This window comes from Leptonotus elevatus, chromosome 1 (genome assembly GCF_054856555.1).
Source record: "Leptonotus elevatus isolate MCC_2025b chromosome 1, RoL_Lele_1.0, whole genome shotgun sequence".
Classification (NCBI taxonomy): Eukaryota; Metazoa; Chordata; class Actinopteri; order Syngnathiformes; family Syngnathidae; genus Leptonotus; species Leptonotus elevatus.
The window spans coordinates 2,474,958-2,497,873 of NC_141239.1; the positions used below are offsets into that span (position 1 = coordinate 2,474,958).

Genomic DNA, 22,916 nt, shown 5'->3' on the forward strand with positions numbered 1-22,916 from the left:
TTGATCTATGGAAAGGTTTTGCACCAGTGTGTGTTCTTTTGTTCATTGCTAAAGTTGACTTTTGAGAGAAACTTTTGCCCCAATCTGAGCAGGAAAAAGGTTTTGCCCCAGTGTGTGTTGTGTGCGCTTTCAAACTCCATTTTGAGCTCATGCCCTATCACCGATAGCATATTCATTATCATCATCATCATCTTGAGGAGAGTGGGACCTTATAAGAGATAGACCGATACAGGCCGATATTGGGCATTTTGGTCAATATCGGTATGAGCTCTTTTTTTTTTTTATCTGACGGCCGAAATAAGGTAAATGTAAAACCATTTTAATCTCAGGGAGCTATATATTTACATTTTCAGTTAACTTTATAAGAGATGCTACTGACCCTAGGAATCTTTTGAACCATTTGTTTTTGTTCGACATTGAAATGTGAAAGTTTAAGATTTCAGGAATTTTTAAATTTTGGCGTGAAAATATTTACTGTAGAGAACTAGAGAGCTGTGGAAATAACTTGCTTAAGTTTCCATTTAACTTTTTAAGACGATACAATGTATTTTAGAAAATTTTGACGCCAATATGCGCCATGAAAATGAATATCAGCTTCAAATATCGGTTATCACCCTACTAATAATCGGTATCGACCCTGAAAAAAACATATCGGCCTATCTTTAGACCTTATGTCATTACTTTGTGCTTGCGGTGGTCGCCAGTGGTTTGCATCACCTTCTGTCGTCATGTGTTGAGGAGTTGAGTTGCTGCTTGGAAGCTCCGCCCCTCTGTCCTCCTCACACTCACCCTTGACTTCATCTTCACTCTTTAAAGGGGCGAAGATCAGTGGTGACTTGGTGACATCATCCTCAACCTCCTCCTCTTTGACAAAAAGAGGCTTTTCTTCCTCTTTGATGTAAGGATGCTCCTCCTCCTTTTTAACATGAGGAGACTTCACTTCCTGTTCGTCAGGACGAAGATATTCCTCACCGACGTCTGCAAGACACAAGAGGACAAGCGTGAGTTGATGTGTATTATTGTTTCGACAGCAGCACCTTGACTTGGGCCTATCGCACACGGTACGATGCATCAGAAACCCAAATCGAACCGGACCATTGGGGGGGGGCACCGTCAGAGCTGAATTGACTTTTAAGGCGTGCCAATCTCATCTAAATATCAAAATTTAAAGAAACATGGTCTACATATATAGAATTTTTTAACCTAAACTTGGATTTTAATTCTGCCTGTTAGCGAGAGCCACAGCAGCGTTATAACTTGCATTGATGTTTCTGTATTAGGCAATTTGTAACTAATGGTTGTGTTTCTATAGTCAGGAACCCGGCTGCTGCCAGCGGGATCGAGCGGATTCACCTCCGATGGGCACCAGGGGTTGATATTCGGATTCACGGCATGCCAGTGGGTTAATTCTGTGGGTGCTGTCCCCCCTGGCGGGGAGTGGGCGGGTCTGCCCCTCTGTTGGCTGCTGGGTGGCGGCTGCGTCTTGGCCGTTCCCTGGGTGTCTTGGGGGGTGCTGCGTTGCGGGGCTTTCCCTGGTGTCGGGGGCGGCGCCGTTCCGGCGCGGTCCGTCGCTCTGGGCCCGGCGACGCGGTTCGGGGCCTGTGGGCCGCCGGGGTGCCCGGTGGTTCCCTCTCCCCTCCCCCTTCCTCCCCCTTGCTGCCTCTCCCTCCTCGCCTCTCCCCGCCCGTCCCCCGCCTCCCTGTCCCCTCTCCCTCGTCACCCTTCCTCCTCCTCTCCCCCTCTCCTTGCGTCCCTGCCGCTGCCCCCTGCCCTTCTTGTCGTCCCCTTCCCCCCTCCCTTCCCCCTCCCCGGTACGCCTTCCTTCCCCTCCCCTGGGCCGGGGGCTCCATCCATGGCCCGGATCTTGGTGCTACGGGGGCCGGCGGGGGTGGCTGGGGTTTGGTGTCGTGCCCGCCCCGCTCCGGTGGGCGTCCTGGCACCTCGGGCGGGACCCAGTATCCGGGGGGCGAGCCCTATCGCCCCGCCGGACGGGTCCCATATGCCCGCCGGGGTCCTGGTGGGGTGGGTGGGGGCTTGGTGGGCCGGTGCGCCTCCTGCCCCCGCCCGGTTGGGGAGGGCCCCGCTGGTCACTCCTCTTAACTCACTACACTAGGTTTGCACAATACACTTTTATAGACATATAGGGCACATAACACACTTTGGGGGGTGGGGTAGGGTGGAAACACCGTCTTCACCCTACAACTCCCCTCCAATTTTAATACACCACACAACTTGTGGGGGGGGGGGGGGCTTGTGGGGGTGCCATCGGTTGGGGGCCGCAGTATAGAGCAGTGCTGCGGTCCCCTGTCCGTGTCCCCGCCCCCCCCCCCCCCTATCTATTTTTTTTAATGCACCACATACACTCAGTAACATGCTTGGGTGGCGGGTGGATCGGAGCGTGGGAATATCATTTCCATCGGCTCCGGTTCACCTGCTCCTAATTTTAATGCACCACACACACACACACTTGTATATACACTGGGTGGGGTCACATTCACGGTTTAGGGGTAGAGTTCGCCAGTCCGCGAGCTGGCGGACTCAGTAACAGGGGTTAATTTTCACAAAGAACACTGGGGTGACGACCGGGGCCTTCCCCCGCTGGGCCTGGGGTTCGGGGGTGTCGGCCGCCCTCCGGTGCCCCCATCTCCCCCTTCTGCCCCCGGTGTTCCGTCCTTCCACACGGCGGGGGGTGGGGTGGGCGCGGCTGCCCTCTCCGCTCCGCTGTCCGGCCCCTCTTCGGCGCCGGTGCCTGGGTGCGGGTGGTCCCCGGGGGCTGGGGGTCGGGGGTTGGGGGGCTGCCGGTTGGTCGGGGGGGGCGGCTTTGTTGGGGGGGGGGGCGGTGGTGGTGGGGTGCTGGGGGTGGGGGGTGTCTGGGGGATTGGGGACGTGGGGACGTGGGGGCGGCTGGGGCTGGGTTGGGGTGGGTGGCGGGGGTGGATGGGGGGCGGGGGGGTCGTGTTGTTGTTGTTGTAAAACTCACTTCAAAGAGTTATTCACATTTGATCATATGTTATCAATTGAAAACGTATTGATGTGTGAAAACGTAGTATGCACTTAAGTTACAATAACATAATGGCTGGAATTATTTTACTGTGTACAGTAATGAGGACTGCATTTTGATATTTTTAACGCTATATAGTAGTCCCAGTGCTAAGCAAGGGAGAGTAAGAAGTGTACAAACCTGCTGTGTGTAGCACAAGTCGAGGCTCCTCGTAAACATCGTCCAGCATTTCAAGATGTTGCTCGTTCTCTTCTTCTACTCCAAATAATTCCTCCTCGTACTTTGGTGTCGTTATTGCGAACATTTTAGCACAATAATGCCAACAAAGTCACACTTGATCTCTTCTTGACGACGTGTTATGTGCTTCTCTTTGCTAGCAGCTAGCGATTTAAACTGAGCTAAGCTAAGCTAAGTAGGGCAAGAAGCATCAACGCGCACCGAAACGAGTTCATTCACACGCTGAGATTTGATCAATGGTGTCGTAGTCCATCAAAGTAGGGATTAACGTCCTGTGTGGAGGTTGCAGTCGGTTCAGCACGGAATCGAAAATAATGATTTAGCGGAGGGCGTCTGGTTACGTGAAGAAACGAAAGTAGACCTGCGTCGGAAGTCAGGCAGGACACGCCCCCGCTGCGATATGATTGGCTGCTGGAGATTGTCGGCTTGGGAGCAAGCACTGTCATCAAGTCATCGACAGATGTCGCCATTTTTGCTGCAGTTACAAAGACATAAAACTGCGAGGTCTCATTTCTCCCTTTTTCAGTCTGTTGTTCCCGATATGTAAAGTTTAAATTGGATTTATTGTGGTGAATGTGCAGATTAAAAATTTGCCATCAAGATGAACAAGCGTTTTGAGGTACCGTAAACTGAACGTTTATTATCAGGGATGCGATTTAACCATCACATGTTATGAGTTTAATTTATTGCTCTAGTACTGGCATTAGCTAGTATCAAACATTTGATGCAGTATCTGATATATTACTGATATATGCAATATTTGTACTTTTGGCCAGTTTTGTCATCTGTGGCTTTCACAAATTCCTGCTGCAAGGTTTGAATGCAACACTTACCTTCTAATAAAGGTTAGTGATGACACGCCATTGCACTTCGAGTCGAGCACACTTATCATATCTTATGCTCCCCTAATGCTCAGAAGTACAAATGTATTGCATTTGCATTGTACTGTTTGTTTACTTAATGTGATCATTTTTAAGCTAATCCAATCCACTTTATGTCTACAGCACATATTATTATTTTATTATTTTATAAGTGTTTCCAAAGTGCTGCCCATTGAGATCCACATACTATCATACATACACATGAAATCTAGTAAAAACCAACAATAACAAAAAACAGTCAATAAATTACTAAAATACAATAAGTAAAATAAAGGAATAAATACAATAAAAATATATTTAAACCCCCCCAAAAATAATAATAAAATTAAATAAAAAACCACGCGGACCACACAATTCATGCTGAACTAAAAGCCAAGGAATAAAAGTGGGTCTTAAGCCGAGACTTAAAACACTCCGAACGTGGCCATACTGCACATCTGGCTTTGTGTGTCCCTGAAGGTATTTTCCACGCTAATTTGGGAAAATGGCAAGGTGGCTTTTTCTTCTATATTTTATTTCTATTTCATACACAAGGCAACTCAATGTGCTTCACATAAGCAAATACACAACACCTACAAACGTCAACAAACACAACCGTTAACGACATTCGGAAGCAAAGCAGAGAAAACAAAAGTAGCTTACAATATTACTAAAGCATACATTGGCGTTTAAACACATTAAAAGAAAACTTTAAAAACATTTCATATTCATAGTTTATAGTTTGAGTAGCTTTGAAAGCATTACGTTTACACTTTTAAGTAAAGCTGGAGTTGATTCTTCTTAAGTCTTCTGAAACCCTCATATCTATGAACGTAATGAACGTGAATACTTTTGACAGGGCCAGGCAGCTTTGAATAGTGTTTTGTCCTTGAAAAATAAAATCTCCACTTTAAAAAAACTGCATTGCATGTTTATTTGGATTATCTTTGACATTGACATTTGTTTGATGATTTTAATCATTCAAGTGGGGAAACTGCAATAAAAGTGAGAATTTGAGAGGAGGGCAAATACTTTTTCACTGCAAAAGATATCCGACATGATTTGAGGTCATTGTCGTAGCCGCTGACACTTGGAACTGGAGCAATGTTTAAGATAAACGCAATATTAACCTGAATGCCGTCTTTAGACTAGTGGAGGCACATACAACATATTGTTATTATTATTTTCAATCAATATGAAAAAGGTCGAGATCAGCGAAGGACGACACGAGAGGAGCTGGTTAATGATCTCCCTCAACAAAATGCAAACCCCCCCCCCATGTCATTCTTTCAATTTTTTCCTGATATTCTGTCTATCACTGTTAAAATAAAGTTGCCATAAAAATCAAAGACTTATTAATTTCTAAGTCTGAACATTTTTTAAATAAGCGGGATCACTTATTTCCTCCCTCTCTATTTTATTCAAAATCATTTACACTTTTACAGCACACCAGACTCACTCCCTTCATCTTTTTAAGCTTTAAAGATCGCTGCTTTTCTCACAAGCACACTTGTGTGTCTCAACAAGCTTTTTACTAGAGAATCTTTTAGCACAAACACTGCAACTAAATGGTTTCTTCCCAGCATGTGTTCTTGAGTGGCTTTTTAAATTTCTCTTGTCACAGAAACTTTTGCCGCAGTCTGAACAGGAAAAAGCTTTTTCTCCAGTGTGGGTTCTTGTGTGTACTGTTAAAGTGGACTTCTGAGAGAAGCTTTTACCACAGTCTGGGCAGGAAAAAGGTTTTTCTCCAGTGTGGGTTCTTGTGTGTACTGTTAAAGCGGACTTCTGAGAGAAGCTTTTGCTGCAGTCTGAGCAGGAAAAAGGTTTTTCTCCAGTGTGTGTTCTTGAGTGGCTTTTTAAATTTCCCTTGTCAGAGAAGCTTTGGCCACAGTCTGGGCAGGAAAAAGGTTTTTCTCCAGTGTGTGTTCTTTTGTGTTTTGTTAAAGTACTCTTGTCATTGAAGCTTTTGCCGCAGTCTGAACAGGAAAAAGGTTTCTCTCCAGTGTGTGTTCTTTTGTGTATTGTTAAAGTACTATTGTCATTGAAGCTTTTTCCACAGTCTGAGCAGGAAAAAGGTTTCTCTCCAGTGTGTGTTCTTTTGTGTATTGTTAAAGTTATCTTGTCATAGAAGCTTTTGCAACAATCTGAGCAGGAAAAAGATTTCTCTCCAGTGTGGGTTATTTTGTGTTTTGTTAAACTTCCCTTGTGAGAGAAGATTTTGCTACAGTCTGGGCAAGAAAAAGTTTTTTCTCCAGTGTGGGTTCTTGTGTGTACTGTTAAAGCGGACTTCTGAGAGAAGCTTTTGCTGCAGTCTGGGCAGGAAAAAGGTTTCTCTCCAGTGTGTGTTATTTTGTGTATTTTTAAATGTCCCTTCTGAGAGAAGCTTTTGCCACAGTCTGGGCAGGAAAAAGTTTTTTCTCCAGTGTGTGATCTTTTGTGTATTGTTAAAGCGGACTTCTGAGAGAAGCTTTTGCTGCAGTCTGGGCAGGAAAAAGGTTTCTCTCCAGTGTGTGTTATTTTGTGTATTTTTAAATTTCCCTTCTGAGAGAAGCTTTTGCCGCAGTCTGGGCAAGAAAAAGGTTTTTCTCCAGTGTGTTTTCTCAGGTGAACTTTCAAATTTCCTTTTGAACTGAATGTTTTCGCACACTGAGAACATTTGCAGCGGTTGTTGTCAGCATGATCACCTTTAGCGTATTCATCATCGTCAGTGTCAGCAGACTGTGACCTTATGTCATCACTTTGTGCTAGTGATGATCCCCATTGGTCTGCATCACCTTCTGTCTCCATGTGTTGAGGAGTTGAGCTGCTCGGAGGCTCCGCCCCTCTGTCCTCCTCACTCTCACCCATGACTTCATCTTTACTCTCAAAAGGGGCAAAGGTCAGTGGTGTCTTGGTGACATCATCCTCAAACTCCTCCTCTTTGACGAAAAGGGGCTTTTCTTCCTCTTTGATGTAAGGATGCTCTTCTTCCTCCTGTTTCACATGAGGAGACTTCACCACCTGTTCCTCATGACGAAGACATTTCTCACCAACGTCTGCGGGACACAAGAAGACAAACATACATTTGGTTTAGTTAAGTCAAATCTCAAGCGTGACTTGATGTTGTGTATTATTGTTTCTACAGTGGCACCTTGACTTGGGCCCACCGCACAGGGTGCGATGCGTCAGAACCCGACTTGAACCGAACCATCTGTGATTTTTTTTTTTTTTAGACGGTTGGCGACACAATCCCGCACATGATCAGATCTAAAATGGACACCCTCCGACGGGAACCGCACAAGCCTGGCTTTTAAGATGCACCAATCTCATCTCTCCGAGCCCAGTGAGTCGATTTGATTCCACAATGTCAAGCCTGCGCTCCGGGCCGTCTTGATTTTCATGCAAATGAGGATGCCACGGCGATTGGCTGACAGTCGGCTACATCGCATCTCCTAACGGCGCACAATGGCACTAATGCCCCTTTCTAGCTACGTCCATCTGTGAAAACAGCAAAAGAAAGGCCACCCATTCACAATTAGTACGTGCTTAGTGCTGTCACTATTGAATATTTTTTTAAATCGATTAATTTATCGATTATCCAATCAATTAATCAACTAATCAGATTCATTTAAATGTTGCATTTAAGTGTATTAATGTACCTGCAAGGGGGCACAAGCCAATGTCTTCTTGTGCCGGTCCCAAGCCCGGATAAATACAGAGGGTTGTGTCAGGAAGGGCATCCGACGTAAAAACGTTGGCCAAATCAAACATACATGTGAATCAAATATATGACTTCTATACCAGATCGGTCGAGGCCCGGGTTAACAACGACCGCCATGGGTGCTGTTGACCTACAGGGTGCCGGTGGAAACTGGACTACTGTTGGTCAAAGCAGGAGAGGAGGAATGTGTGTTTGTAGGAAGGAAGAGAAGAGGAACACCAAGAGTCTGGGACCGAGAGTAGGCACTTTGAATGTTGGAACCATGACAGGAAAATGTAGAGAGCTGGTTGACATGATGCGGAGGAGGAAGGTGGACATATTATGTGTTCAGGAGACCAGGTGGAAAGGGAGCAAAGCTAGAAGTTTAGGAGCAGGGTTCAAGTTATTCTATCATGGTGTAGATAGGAAGAGCAATGGAATAGGAGGAGTTTGTTAGGAACGTCCTGGAGGTTAAAAAAAAAAAAAAAAAAAAGTGTCCAGCAACTGACTCTGTTTTGCATACGCAACATTTTGAAACATATTTTATGGTTCGACTTTTTGAAGCACACAATTTATTAATATCGATATAATTGGATTTAATATTTAAGTAATTTTATTTATTTACTTTTGCAATGTTACACAAAAAATCGTCAGTTTATAAAATGAAACAATTCACTATGTAACTGACTGACATGTTGGATAGTGTTTAAGAAAGACACAAATTTGTTCGCAGAAAGTGGTCTCTGTTAAGGAGGCATTTGTATTTGTTTAAAAACAAAATACACTAAAGTACTCACTGTGAAGAAAACACCAGTTTTAATATTTTGTTTCAGTGATGATAAAAAAAGAAACTATCTTCTCATTGAAAAAACATACATTGGTTGATGATTAAAAAAAAAAGGTTCATTTAGAACCCTAATTGTTTATTATAGTTTGCTTGACTTTAAAACAACTTATTTTGTGAGTTTCAACACAATTACAAGCTTAAAACAAATACAGTACACATTCTATCTTTTCATTTTTTCAAATGAGGTTTGGCAGCATATACTACAAGTACTAACAAACAGTTGGGATGAGAAGTTTAAATTACTTTCTGCGGTGCTACAACATCTGACTAATATATATGAAATGTGGCTGTATGGGTTACACAGTATACGGTGAATAAATGGCGCACATATGGGCCACATGACATTATTTTGCTTAGGGCCCCCAAATGGCCTAGCATGACTTGATGTTGTGTATTATTGTTTCTGAAGCGGCACCTTGATTTGGGCCCACCGCACACTCGGACTGGCCCATCAAAAATATATATATATATTTGGGCGACTCAACCCCACACATGGATCACTTTGATCTATGGAAAGGTTTTGCACCAGTGTGTGTTCTTTTGTTCATTGCTAAAGTTGACTTTTGAGAGAAACTTTTGCCCCAATCTGAGCAGGAAAAAGGTTTTGCCCCAGTGTGTGTTGTGTGCGCTTTCAAACTCCATTTTGAGCTCATGCCCTATCACCTATAGCATATTCATTATCATCATCATCATCTTGAGGAGAGTGGGACCTTATAAGAGATAGACCGATACAGGCCGATATTGGGCATTTTGGTCAATATCGGTATGAGCTCTTTTTTTTTTTTATCTGACGGCCGAAATAAGGTAAATGTAAAACCATTTTAATCTCAGGGAGCTATATATTTACATTTTCAGTTAACTTTATAAGAGATGCTACTGACCCTAGGAATCTTTTGAACCATTTGTTTTTGTTCGACATTGAAATGTGAAAGTTTAAGATTTCAGGAATTTTTAAATTTTGGCGTGAAAATATTTACTGTAGAGAACTAGAGAGCTGTGGAAATAACTTGCTTAAGTTTCCATTTAACTTTTTAAGACGATAAAACAAGATTGACATTTGTATTTTAGAAAATTTTGACGCCAATATGCGCCAACCCCCCCCCCCCCCCTTTTTTTTTCTGAAAATGAATATCAGCTTCAAATATCGGTTATCACCCAACTAATAATCGGTATCGACCCTGAAAAAAACATATCGGCCTATCTTTAGACCTTATGTCATTACTTTGTGCTTGCGGTGGTCGTCAGTGGTTTGCATCACCTTCTGTCGTCATGTGTTGAGGAGTTGAGTTGCTGCTTGGAAGCTCCGCCTCTCTGTCCTCCTCACACTCACCCTTGACTTCATCTTCACTCTTTAAAGGGGCGAAGATCAGTGGTGACTTGGTGACATCATCCTCAACCTCCTCCTCTTTGACAAAAAGAGGCTTTTCTTCCTCTTTGATGTAAGGATGCTCATCCTCCTTTTTAACATGAGGAGACTTCACTTCCTGTTCGTCAGGACGAAGATATTCCTCACCGACGTCTGCAAGACACAAGAAGACAAGCGTGAGTTGATGTGTATTATTGTTTCGACAGCAGCACCTTGACTTGGGCCTATCGCACACGGTACGATGCATCAGAAACCCAAATCGAACCGGACCATTGGGGGGGGCACCGTCAGAGCTGAATTGACTTTTAAGGCGTGCCAATCTCATCTCTCAAAGCCCAGAGAGTCAATATAATATAATATAATATAATATAATATAATATAATATAATATAATATAATATAATATAATATAATATAATATAATATAATATAATATAATATATCTCCAAATAAATCGAGGTTTTAAACAAATATCCTCCACTTGTCTTACCTGCCCCCTCTGTGATTTTATTCTTGACCATTTAAAAAACTACAACTGGCACTTGATACAGTTGCCCCAGTGACAACAAAAAACATAGACCCAAGGTCCATGGATCCAAGGAGAAATGAGGAAGTAAAGAACCTTAAACGTAGTTGCAGGGCGGCGGAGAGGAGATAGAAAAAAAAAAATCAGAAAATATTCATTGAGCAACCAAAAAAATCAACAATTATTCTTAAGATTGTGTTTCACAAACGCTCTCCATCTAACCTAGCTGAGCTGGAGCTGTTTTGCAAGGAGGAATGGGCAAACATTTCAGCCTCCCGACGGGACAAACCCCAAAAGACTTGAAGCTGTAATTGCCCTAATTTTCAGGGGGGGATTGTACAACAAGTTTGTTAATAAAATCTACATTTTGTTCCACTTCATGATTGTGTGCTACTTTGTGTTCATCGTTCAGATACAATTTCAATAAATACATTTGTTTTTGTGGTCGTAACGTGGCAAAATGTTGAAAAACGAGTACACTCACGGCGTCCTTTCAGTGCTACAGCCTTCGCTCGCCTTTGGAACAGTCTGCCGGAGGAACTCAGGGCCCCAAAGAACGTTCAAGATTTTAAGAGCAGGCTCAAGACAAGTTTTTTTAAATGTAGATTTTAGTTCATATTAACTCTTTTACTGCCAAAAACGTTATATAACGTTTAGAAAAAACCTACGGAGGGGCGAAGACGTTAAAAAACGTTCACTATGTTTTTTGTTTTTGTTTTGTTTTTTAAATGGGTGTAGGAAAGCCTTGGGCAGCTGTGCTGAAAGTATCAAGCAGATCTAGTTAGTATAATGACTCGTTTTGGCCCCTAGATGGCAGCGATGACTCTCTTTGGACAAGATTGGGTGGGCGTCAGTAGAAGACGTGAGGCGGAGCTAGAGTGTTGAGGGGACAATGGCTGATGAAGCAACAATGGCGACCGGTTGCAAGCAGCTCACGCTTGAGCATTTTTTTCAAAGACGGAAATCAATACTAAAAAGCGCATTGATGTCGACGATGATGATGGTGACTCCGAGCTTGACGCCGAAGTTGGAAGCGTTGACGCGGCCATTATGATCACGTAGTAAAGCCTCACCGGCTAGCGATGCTAACGCCGGAAAACGCGGAGCACAACCGACCGAGCACTTCTGCACAAGCAGACATTCGATCGGACGATGGAGAGTAGTCGAAAAGCATCGACCAATGCACATTGATGATGATGATGATGATGGTGACTCCGAGCTTGACACCGAAGTTGGAAGCGTTGACGCGCGACGATGGTCACGTCATAAAGCCTCACCGGCTAGCGATGCTAACGCTGGAAAACGCGGAGCACAACCGGACGATGGAGAGTACCCCGAGTCCAATGCATATTCATCGGAGGAGCGGGTACAGTCTGATCACGGAGAAGACACTGGTTCTGGACTACGATGCCACCATGAATGGAGTGGATAAGATGGATCAGAACATCTCTTGCCACCCGGTATAGCAACTGAAGGACATGAGGAAGCCAGACGTAACACCACCGTAACGTAACCGTAGCATGATCCTGATAGTAGACTTGATGGCAACACACACTGCAGTATATACTTGCTATTCTCCGGAAAAAACGGCCGGCAAGAAAGTGTAGCTTCTGCACGCGAAGAGGCAATCGCAGTGAAACTAATCTGTTGTGCAAATCCTGTTGCGTCTCCTTGCACGCAGGGGAGTGTTACACAAAAAGAAAAACTGTCGTTGAAACATCCAACATAATTGTAAATAGTACCACAGTTGCACACATTTGTAAATAGTTTAGTCAAATTGTTACACTGTTGAATGTAAATAAACATATTTTGCTATCAAAAAACACTTTTTCATTCTTGGTGGTAGTGTTTTATAGAAGTAAAGCACTGTTTAGGTGTTTGTGGCATCATTCATGGACAAAAAGAAGTGTAAATTTCACTAGAGTGCATGAAATAATATAGTTCCACTAAAAGCTTGATTTCTCCGTATTTTGGTCCAAAACAAGAGCATTTGGGTGAAACTAACCATATTCTATTGTTGATTACTGAAGAACGCAATAAGGTAGAAACAAACTTTTTTTTCTGATGAAAGATGAGAGTTCAATCTTTCATTTGGTAGTATGTGTGTTTCCATAGTACAAACAGAAAATATTCTATGGACCTTGAAAGATCAGTCAAAATGCTTAAATCGGCTGGCACTCACAGAATCCCTTTTCTGAAAACGTCTGTCAGTCAAAGAGTTAATGTACCTTTCTTTATATTTAAATGAAGTTACTTTTGCTTCGATCTTATCTAACTATATATATATATATTATTGATCTATTTGATATTTTCACAGTTTTTTTTTTTTTTTGTCTTTGAGCCCTCTTACCTTAACCTCACAAGCTAGATTGATTGTGATTCACTTAAGGGAGTTTGAAGGGAAAATAACCATGGTTTGATATGTCCTCATGTAACCTCTTATATAAGGATATGTTGTTGTCCTGAACTGTTGTACGAATCCAGGTGCCCAACAATTTGTGAATAAAGGGCGGAATCAGCCTGGGAGTGAATACCTTGTTTATACTACAGCCTTCCCTGCTTCGCAAACATGTTTTCGAGAGTGTCTGGGAGAGGGCTTGGACAGCCCGGTTTCTCACGCTCACAACTTTTTGCTAACGAATAAAAGACGGAGCGGCACACGGTCCGGACGGAGTCCGCTGTGGAACACGTACGATTGCCCAGCCGTTGTTGCAGCTCGCTTCACCCGGACCGTAGGCTCCCCGGTCTAGTGTCAAGGTAAGCGCTGATGATGATCATATTATAATGCTAAACGTTCTAGTGTATTGATTGCTGTTTGCGGGGAATAAAAGGTACAATCATTCGAGCAAAGCACAGGCATTGATGACTGTCTGCGGGGAATAAAACTTACAATTATTCTAGCACAATATAAAAGTGTTTATTGCTGTTTGCTGATAATAAAAGGCACAGTTATTCTAGCAAAGCATATTGTGATGTCTCCTCTCCTGATCTGAAGCCAGCCATTTATGCATTCATATATTCTATTGTGTGTGTGTGTGTTATGAATAAAGTTTTGATTGATTGATTGCTTGAAGGACATATCAGATTCTATATATAACAAATGTAACTTTCAGGCACAATATGTGTGGTGCATTAACATGGCTTTGTGGCTACAAGATGCGGCTTCTACTTTTAAGCTTAGCACATAGAGTCAAGTTAACGTATTCAAATTGTATTTTGTTGTAAAACTCACTTCAAAGAGTTATTCACATTTGATCATATGTTATCAATTGAAAACGTATTGATGTGTGAAAACGTAGTATGCACTTAAGTTACAATAACATAATGGCTGGAATTATTTTACTGTGTACAGTAATGAGGACTGCATTTTGATATTTTTAACGCTATATAGTAGTCCTAGTGCTAAGCAAGGGAGAGTAAGAAGTGTACAAACCTGCTGTGTGTAGCACAACTCGAGGCTCCTCGCAAACATCGTCCAGCATTTCAAGATGTTGCTCGTTCTCTTCTTCTACTCCAAATAATTCCTCCTCGTACTTTGGTGTCGTAATTGCAAACATTTTAGCACAATAATGCCAACAAAGTCACACTTGATCTCTTCTAGACGACGTGTTATGTGCTTCTCTTTGCTAGCAGCTAGCGAGCTAAACTGAGCTAAGCTAAGCTAAGTAGGGCGAGAAGCATCAACGCGCACCGAAACGAGTTCATTCACACGCTGAGATTTGATCAATGGTGTCGTAGTCCATCAAAGTAGGGATTAACGTCCTGTTTGGAGGTTGTAGTCGGTTCAGCACGGAATCGAAAATAATGATTTAGCGGAGGGCGTCTGGTTACGTGAAGAAACGAAAGTAGACCTGCGTCGGAAGTCAGGCAGGACACGCCCCCGCTGCGATATGATTGGCTGCTGGAGATTGTCGGCTTGGGAGCAAGCACTGTCATCAAGTCATCGACAGATGTCGCCATTTTTGTTGCAGTTACAAAGACATAAAACTGCGAGGTCTCATTTCTCCCTTTTTCAGTCTGTTGTTCCCGATATGTAAAGTTTAAATTGGATTTATTGTGGTGAATGTGCAGATTAAAAATTTGCCATCAAGATGAACAAGCATTTTGAGGTACCGTAAACTGAACGTTTATTATCAGGGATGCGATTTAACCATCACATGTTATGAGTTTAATTTATTGCTCTAGTACTGGCATTAGCTAGTAGCAAACATTTGATGCAGTATCTGATATATTACTGATATATGCAATATTTGTACTTTTGGCCAGTTTTGTCATCTGTGGCTTTCACAAATTCCTGCTGCAAGGTTTGAATGCAACACTTACCTTCTAATAAAGGTTAGTGATGACACGCCATTGCACTTCGAGTCGAGCACACTTATCATATCTTACGCTCCCCTAATGCTCAGAAGTACAAATGTATTGCATTTGCATTGTACTGCCGGTTTACGTAACGTGATCACTTTTAATCTAATCCAATCCGCTTTATGTCTACAGCACATTTTATAAACAAGTGTTTCCAAAGTGCTGCACATTGAGATCCACATACTATCATACATACACATGAAATCTAGTAAAAACCAACAATAATTTTAAAAAAGTCAATAAGTTACTAAAATACAATAAGTAAAATAAAGGAATAAATACAATAAAAATATATTTAAACCCCCCCAAAAATAAGAATAAAATTAAATAAAAAAACCACGCGGACCACACAATTCATGCTGAACTAAAAGCCAAGGAATAAAAGTGGGTCTTAAGCCGAGACTTAAAAAACTCCGAACGTGGCCATACTGCACATCTGGCTTTGTGTGTCCCTGAAGGTATTTTCCACGCTAATTTGGGAAAATGGCAAGGTGGCTTTTTCTTCTATATTTTATTTCTATTTCATACACAAGGCAACTCAATGTGCTTCACATAAGCAAATACACAACACCTACAAACGTCAACAAACACAACCGTTAACGACATTCGGAAGCAAAGCAGAGAAAACAAAAGTAGCTTACAATATTACTAAAGCATACATTGGCGTTTAAACACATTAAAAGAAAACTTTAAAAACATTTCATATTCATAGTTTATAGTTTGAGTAGCTTTGAAAGCATTACGTTTACACTTTTAAGTAAAGCTGGAGTTGATTCTTCTTAAGTCTTCTGAAACCCTCATATCTATGAACGTAATGAACGTGAATACTTTTGACAGGGCCAGGCAGCTTTGAATAGTGTTTTGTCCTTGAAAAATAAAATCTCCACTTTAAAAAAACTGCATTGCATGTTTATTTGGATTATCTTTGACATTGACATTTGTTTGATGATTTTAATCATTCAAGTGGGGAAACTGCAATAAAAGTGAGAATTTGAGAGGAGGGCAAATACTTTTTCACTGCAAAAGATATCCGACATGATTTGAGGTCATTGTCGTAGCCGCTGACACTTGGAACTGGAGCAATGTTCAAGATAAACGCAATATTAACCTGAATGCCGTCTTTAGACGAGTGGAGGCACATACAACATATTGTTATTATTATTTTCAATCAATATGAAAAAGGTCGAGATCAGCGAAGGACGACACGAGAGGAGCTGGTTAATGATCTCCCTCAACAAAATGCAACCCCCCCCCCCCATGTCATTCTTTCAATTTTTTCCTGATATTCTGTCTATCACTGTTAAAATAAAGTTGCCATAAAAATCAAAGACTTATTAATTCCTAAGTATGAACATTTTTTAAATAAGCAGGATCACTTATTTCCTCCCTCTCTATTTTATTCAAAATCATTTACAGCACACCAGACTCACTCCCTTCATCTTTTTAAGCTTTAAAGATGGCTGCTTTTCTCACCAGCACACTTGTGTGTCTCAACAAGCTTTTTACTAGAGAATCTTTTAGCACAAACACTGCAACTAAATGGTTTCTTCCCAGCATGTGTTCTTGAGTGGCTTTTTAAATTTCCCTTGTCAGAGAAGCTTTTGCCACAGTCTGGGCAGGAAAAAGCTTTTTCTCCAGTGTGGGTTATTTTGTGTTTTCTTAATGCACTATTGTTACTGAAGCTTTTGCCGCAGTCTGAACAGGAATAAGGTTTCTCTCTGGTGTGTGTTCTTTTGTGTATTGTTAAAGTACTCTTGTCATTGAAGCTTTTGCCGCAGTCTGAACAGGAATAAGGTTTCTCTCTGGTGTGTGTTCTTTTGTGTATTGTTAAAGTACTCTTGTCATTGAAGCTTTTGCAACAATCTGAGCAGGAAAAAGATTTCTCTCCAGTGTGTGTACTTGTATGTCTTGTTAAATTTCCCTTGTGAGAGAAGCTTTTGCTACAGTCTGGGCAAGAAAAAGGTTTTTCTCCAGTGTGTGTTCTTTTGTGTATTTTTAAATGTCCCTTGTCAGAGAAGCTTTTGCTACAGTCTGGGCAAGAAAAAGGTTTTTCTCCAGTGTGTGTTCTTTTGTGTATTTTTAAATGTCCCTTGTCAGAGAAGCTTTTGCCACAGTCTGGGCAAGAAAAAGGGTTTTCTCCAGTGTGTGTTCTTTTGTGTATTTTTAAATGTCCCTTCTGAGAGAAGCTTTTGCCACAGTCTGGGCAGGAAAAAGGTTTTTCTCCAGTGTGTGTTATTTTGTGTATTGTTAAATGTCCCTTGTTAGAGAAGCTTTTGCCACAGTCTGGGCAGGAAAAAGGTTTTTCTCCAGTGTGTGTTCTTTTGTGTATTGTTAAAGTTCCCTTCTGAGAGAAGCTTTTGCCGCAGTCTGAGCAAGAAAAAGGTTTTTCTCCAGTGTGTTTTCTCAGGTGAACTTTCAAACTCTTCTTTGAACTGAATGTTTTCGCACACTGAGAACAGCGGTTGTTGTCAGCATGATCACCTTTAGCGTATTCATCATCGTCAGTGTCAGCAGACTGTGACCTTATGTCATCACTTTGTGCTAGTGATGATCCCCATTGGTCTGCATCACCTTCTGTCTCCATGTGTTGAGGAGTTGAGCTGCTCGGAGGCTCCGCCCCTCTGTCCTCCTCACTCTCACCCATGACTTCATCTTTACTCTTAAAAGGGGCAAAGGTCAGTGGTGTCTTGGTGACATCATCCTCAAACTCCTCCTCTTTGACGAAAAGGGGCTTTTCTTCCTCTTTGATGTAAGGATGCTCTTCTTCCTCCTGTTTCACATGAGGAGACTTCACCACCTGTTCCTCAGGACGAAGACATTTCTCACCAACGTCTGCGGGACACAAGAAGGCAAACATACATTTGGTCGAGTTAAGTCAAATCTCTAGCGCGCCTTGATGTTGTGTATTATTGTTTCTAACCGGCCGCTACGTGGTCTCGACGAAACGGCCTAAATGTGCACATTTGTTTTATTCATAACCGCTTGTAAATGTCTGCAAGATGATGTTGTGTATTATTGTTTCTACAGTGGCACCTTGACTTGGGCTCACCGCACAGGGTGCGATGCGTCAGAACCCGACTTGAACCGAACCATCGGTGATTTTTTTTTTAAGACGGTTGGCGACACAATCCCGCACATGATCAGATCTAAAATGGACACCCTCCGACGGGAACCGCACAAGCCTGGCTTTTAAGATGCACCAATCTCATCTCTCCGAGCCCAGTGAGTCGATTTGATTCCACAATGTCAAGCCTGCGCTCCGGGCCGTCTTGATTTTCATGCAAATGAGGATGCCACAGCGATTGGCTGACAGTCGGCTACATCGCATCTCCTAACGGCGCACAATGGCACTAATGCCCCTTTCTAGCTACGTCCATCTGTGAAAACACCAAAAGAAAGGCCACCCATTCACACTTAGTACGTGCTTAGTGCTGTATCTATTGAATATTTTTAAAATCGATTAATTTATCAATTATCCAATCAATTAATCAACTAATCAGATTCATTTAAATGTTGCATTTAAGTGTATTAATGTACCTGCAAGGGGGCACAAGCCAATGTCTTCTTGTGCCGGTCCCAAGCCCGGATAAATACAGAGGGTTGTGTCAGGAAGGGCATCCGACGTAAAAACGTTGGCCAAATCAAACATACATGTGAATCAAATATATGACTTCTATACCAGATCGGTCGAGGCCCGGGTTAACAACGACCGCCATGGGTGCTGTTGACCTACAGGGTGCCGGTGGAAACTGGACTACTGTTGGTCAAAGCAGGAGAGGAGGAATGTGTGTTTGTAGGAAGGAAGAGAAGAGGAACACCAAGAGTCTGGGACCGAGAGTAGGGACTTTTTTTTTTTCTCTTTTTTTTTTCTTAAGAGCTCAGTATTGTTCATTCGGAAATGTCATCATCAATGCTCTTTTTTTTTTTTTTTTTTTTTTTTTAATATATATATATATATATATATATATATATATAAAAAAATGTTTTGTGTGTGTGTGTGTGTGGGTGAGTATGTGTATGTGCGTGCGTGCGTGTATTTGTTAGCTCACCAGAAAACCTATTAGAAAAAATCTCATACCGTTCACCTAAACCGAACACCAGGAGACCCGAGGGGACCGAAGAAAACCAAGGAAGGCGAAATCCAGCACCGACCAGACACCCCCCACCAGAACTCCTCCCCAGCCCAAGAAACATCCAGACCCCAACAAATCCAAAAAACATAAAATCAGGGAGGCCTCAAGAGACCAAAGGAGAGACCGAGAAAAGGAAGGAAGGACAGACGAAGCCGCGTGAGATCCGCAGACACCAGCCTCCACCGATTCAATAACCTGAGGAGGAAACAGATTGTGTCTGAGTTTCGGTAGATGCGACACGGACAGGGGACCGCAGCACTGCTCTATACTGCGGCCCCCAACCGATGGCTCCTCCACAAGCCCCCCCCCCCACCCACAAGTTGTGTGGTGTATTAAAATTGGAGGGGAGTTGTAGGGTGAAGACGGTGTTTCCACCCTACCCCACCCCCTAAAGTGAGTTATGTGCCCTATATGTCTATAAAAGTGTATTGTGCAAACCTAGTGTAGTGAGTTAAGGAGTGACCAGCGGGGCCCTCCCCAAGCGGGCGGGGGCAGGAGGCGCACCGGCCCACCAAGCCCCCACCCACCCCACCAGGACCCCGGCGGGCATATGGGACCCGCCCGGCGGGGCGATAGGGCTCGCCCCCCGGATACTGGGTCCCGCCCGAGGTGTCAGGACGCCCACCGGAGCGGGGCGGGCACGACACCAAACCCCAGCCACCCCCGCCGGCCCCCATAGCACCGAGACCCGGGCCATGGATGGAGCCCCCGGCCCAGGGGAGGGGAAGGAAGGCGTATTGGGGAGGGGGAAGGGAGGAGGGAAGGGGACGACAAGAAGGGCAGGGGGCAGCGGCAGGGACGCAAGGAGAGGGTGAGAGAGTAGGGACTTTGATTGTTGGAACCATGACCCATCAAAAAATATATATATATTTGGGCGACTCAACCCCACACATGGATCACTTTGATCTACGGAAAGGTTTTGCACCAGTGTGTGTTCTTTTGTTCATTGCTAAAGTTGACTTTTGAGAGAAACTTTTGCCCCAATCTGAGCAGGAAAAAGGTTTTGCCCCAGTGTGTGTTGTGTGCGCTTTCAAACTCCATTTTGAGCTCATGCCCTATCACCGATAGCATATTCATTATCATCATCATCATCTTGAGGAGAGTGGGACCTTATAAGAGATAGACCGATACAGGCCGATATTGGGCATTTTGGTCAATATCGGTATGAGCTCTTTTTTTTTTTTTTTATCTGACGGCCGAAATAAGGTAAATGTAAAACCATTTTAATCTCAGGGAGCTATATATTTACATTTTCAGTTAACTTTATAAGAGATGCTACTGACCCTAGGAATCTTTTGAACCATTTGTTTTTGTTCGACATTGAAATGTGAAAGTTTAAGATTTCAGGTATTTTTAAATTTTGGCGTGAAAATATTTACTGTAGAGAACTAGAGAGCTGTGGAAATAACTTGCTTAAGTTTCCATTTAACTTTTTAAGACGATACAATGTATTTTAGAAAATGTTGACGCCAATATGCGCCATGAAAATGAATATCAGCTTCAAATATCGGTTATCACCCAACTAATAATCGGTATTGAACCTGAAAAAAACATATCGGCCTATCTTTAGACCTTATGTCATTACTTTGTGCTTGCGGTGGTCGCCAGTGGTTTGCATCACCTTCTGTCGTCATGTGTTGAGGAGTTGAGTTGCTGCTTGGAAGCTCCGCCTCTCTGTCCTCCTCACACTCACCCTTGACTTCATCTTCACTCTTTAAAGGGGCGAAGATCAGTGGTGACTTGGTGACATCATCCTCAACCTCCTCCTCTTTGACAAAAAGAGGCTTTTCTTCCTCTTTGATGTAAGGATGCTCCTCCTCCTTTTTAACATGAGGAGACTTCACTTCCTGTTCGTCAGGACGAAGATATTCCTCACCGACGTCTGCAAGACACAAGAAGACAAGCGTGAGTTGATGTGTATTATTGTTTCGACAGCAGCCCCTTGACTTGGGCCTATCGCACACGGTACGATGCATCAGAAACCCAAATCGAACCGGACCATTGGGGGGGGGGCACCGTCAGAGCTGAATTGACTTTTAAGGCGTGCCAATCTCATCTCTCAAAGCCCAGAGAGTCAATTTGCTTCTGCTATGTCAAGCCCTTGGGTCTATGTTTTTTGTATATGTAATATAATATAATATAATATAATACAATATAATATAATATATATATATACACAAATAAATCAAAGTTTTAAACAAATATCCTCCACTTGTCTTACCTGCCCCCGTGATTTTATTCTTGACCATTTTAAAAACTACAACTGGCACTTGATACAGTTGCCCCAGTGACAACAAAAAACAGACCCAAGGTCCATGGATCTAAGGAGAAATGAGGAAGTAAAGAACCTTAATGAATATGCGAATGTCACTTAACTCAGCCAAAGGCTGGACTCTGTTTGAATGTCACACCAACAGACCTTTTCCGGCTCCAACAGCTACATTGGAAGGGACGCACGTTCCGGAACCTCCAGAACTCAAACAATTAATATTTACTAACTCCCAGCTAACAAAAAACAACAACCAGATGCTCCTTCAAAAATAAATGATTGTGATTATGTATGGTTAAAAGTTATTTAACAAAAATGATCTGAGCCCAGGTGGACTGAACCCCACAAGGTGATGGAGAGGACATCTCCTTCAGTTCGCCTGCACGGAAAAGGGGACACGTGGTTCCACATCTCATCTACACGACCCTCCAGATCTGCCCCAGGCTCAGCGATCCCACCACCTGACGACCCGACCGGAAAACCACGTCTACTGATCCAGTGTCCAGCTGCCCCTATTGAGGACATCATTCAATAAAGGTTGAATCAGCTGCCCCGATTGAGGACATCATTCAATAAAGAACATCATCTCGAGATGGCTTTAAAGTGGGAACGCATCTCAGAATCAAGTGGCAGAATTAAAGTGTCATGTCCGGAGTCTTTCAGGTGCCCACCCTGACTCTCGTTATGGACCGAACCAGAGGTTCTGAAAGACCCCGAAGAATCTTCCAAAGGTCCAGCTTTTGCCCTCTCATCGGCCTGTGGCTCGAAGCCCAAATCTTGCAGGCACATGCTTTATGGACATTTTTCTCCCACTGATGTGAGTGTGTAGGGTTGATAATTTGCTGCAGGCAGTGCAGAGAGCTGTTACGGGACAAATGTTAATAGCAGGTGATACCTGTGTTCTTTTTACACAATTATATATTTTTCCTCCCTGATAATTAGGCTCTTAGGCGAGAAAATTATTTAACCTTTGTTTTTCCTCCCTGATTGTGTCATTCCAGATCTGATGCACACTCCCAAAGCAGATGAGGAGGTCGCGGCTTTTTGTTGATCTGGCCCTCACTGATTACACTCTGAAAACGGGATACACCCCTACGGCTATCACTTTGCATTCGCAAGTGTTCCGAGCAGCCATTTTGAAGGGCATTCCCAAGTCTGTGGCAAAGGCCATGGAGGCATCTTCCCGGTGCTAAGGTAGACAAACACAAAAGTACAGACACACAATTTGCTATGGTGCAATTGAAATTTTTGAAAAAGCAGGAAGAAAACACTTTTGCTGTGATCTCATCTCCCTCTGTTGATTCCGAGTGCATGATGTATCAAGCAGGTACATTCATTAGTCAAGGTGCGCCCCCTGGGTGGCCCAACATGTGCTTCTATTGTGAACGGCCTGGTCATTGGACCCACGATTGCAGACAGCGACTTCAAGCGTTTGGGTGGAGAGGCAGAGGCCAACAAACTGCACGTGGCTACATTCGAGGAAAGAGAGCTACAAGGATATTCCCTGAATCCACATGCTCAGTGACTGTTCACAGATTATTTTGCATCCTTTTGTGTTTTGCATTCTTTTGCGTTTGCACCTAACTGTCCAGTCAATCTTTTGGGCAGAGATCTCCTCTCATCAAATGCAGCCCTGA

At 43.1% G+C, this 22,916-nt stretch overlaps 2 protein-coding genes across 2 annotated transcripts; both read right to left on the reverse strand.

The window, feature by feature from the left end:
* Positions 1 to 5,577: 5,577 nt before the first annotated feature.
* Positions 5,578 to 14,072, reverse strand: LOC147180318 (uncharacterized). The gene is made up of 3 exons (XM_086080917.1): positions 13,949 to 14,072; positions 6,324 to 7,133; positions 5,578 to 6,242 (listed from the first exon to the last, which is right to left on the reverse strand). The coding sequence occupies exons 1-3, from the start codon at positions 14,070 to 14,072 to the stop codon at positions 5,578 to 5,580; spliced, it is 1,599 nt and encodes a 532-aa protein (XP_085937043.1).
* A 2,135-nt stretch (positions 14,073 to 16,207) lies between these two features.
* On the reverse strand, positions 16,208 to 17,461 carry LOC147180319 (uncharacterized). Its single transcript, XM_086081009.1, has one exon. The coding sequence runs from the start codon at positions 17,459 to 17,461 to the stop codon at positions 16,328 to 16,330; it is 1,134 nt and encodes a 377-aa protein (XP_085937135.1). The 3' UTR covers positions 16,208 to 16,327.
* Between the last annotated feature and the right edge of the window lie 5,455 nt (positions 17,462 to 22,916).

Excerpts from the sequence above, each read along its gene's own strand:
- LOC147180318 (XM_086080917.1), bottom strand. The coding sequence starts at position 14,072 with ATGTTTGCAATTACGACACCAAAGTACGAGGAGGAATTATTTGGAGTA. Across the intron at positions 7,134-13,948 it reads AGTTGTGCTACACACAGCAG|ACGTTGGTGAGAAATGTCTT; the intron begins GTTTGTACACTT and ends TGTGTCCCGCAG. Across the intron at positions 6,243-6,323 it reads AACTTTTTCTTGCCCAGACT|ATTGTTGCAAAAGCTTCTAT; the intron begins GTAGCAAAATCT and ends TTTCCTGCTCAG.
- LOC147180319 (XM_086081009.1), bottom strand. The coding sequence starts at position 17,461 with ATGGAGACAGAAGGTGATGCAGACCAATGGGGATCATCACTAGCACAA.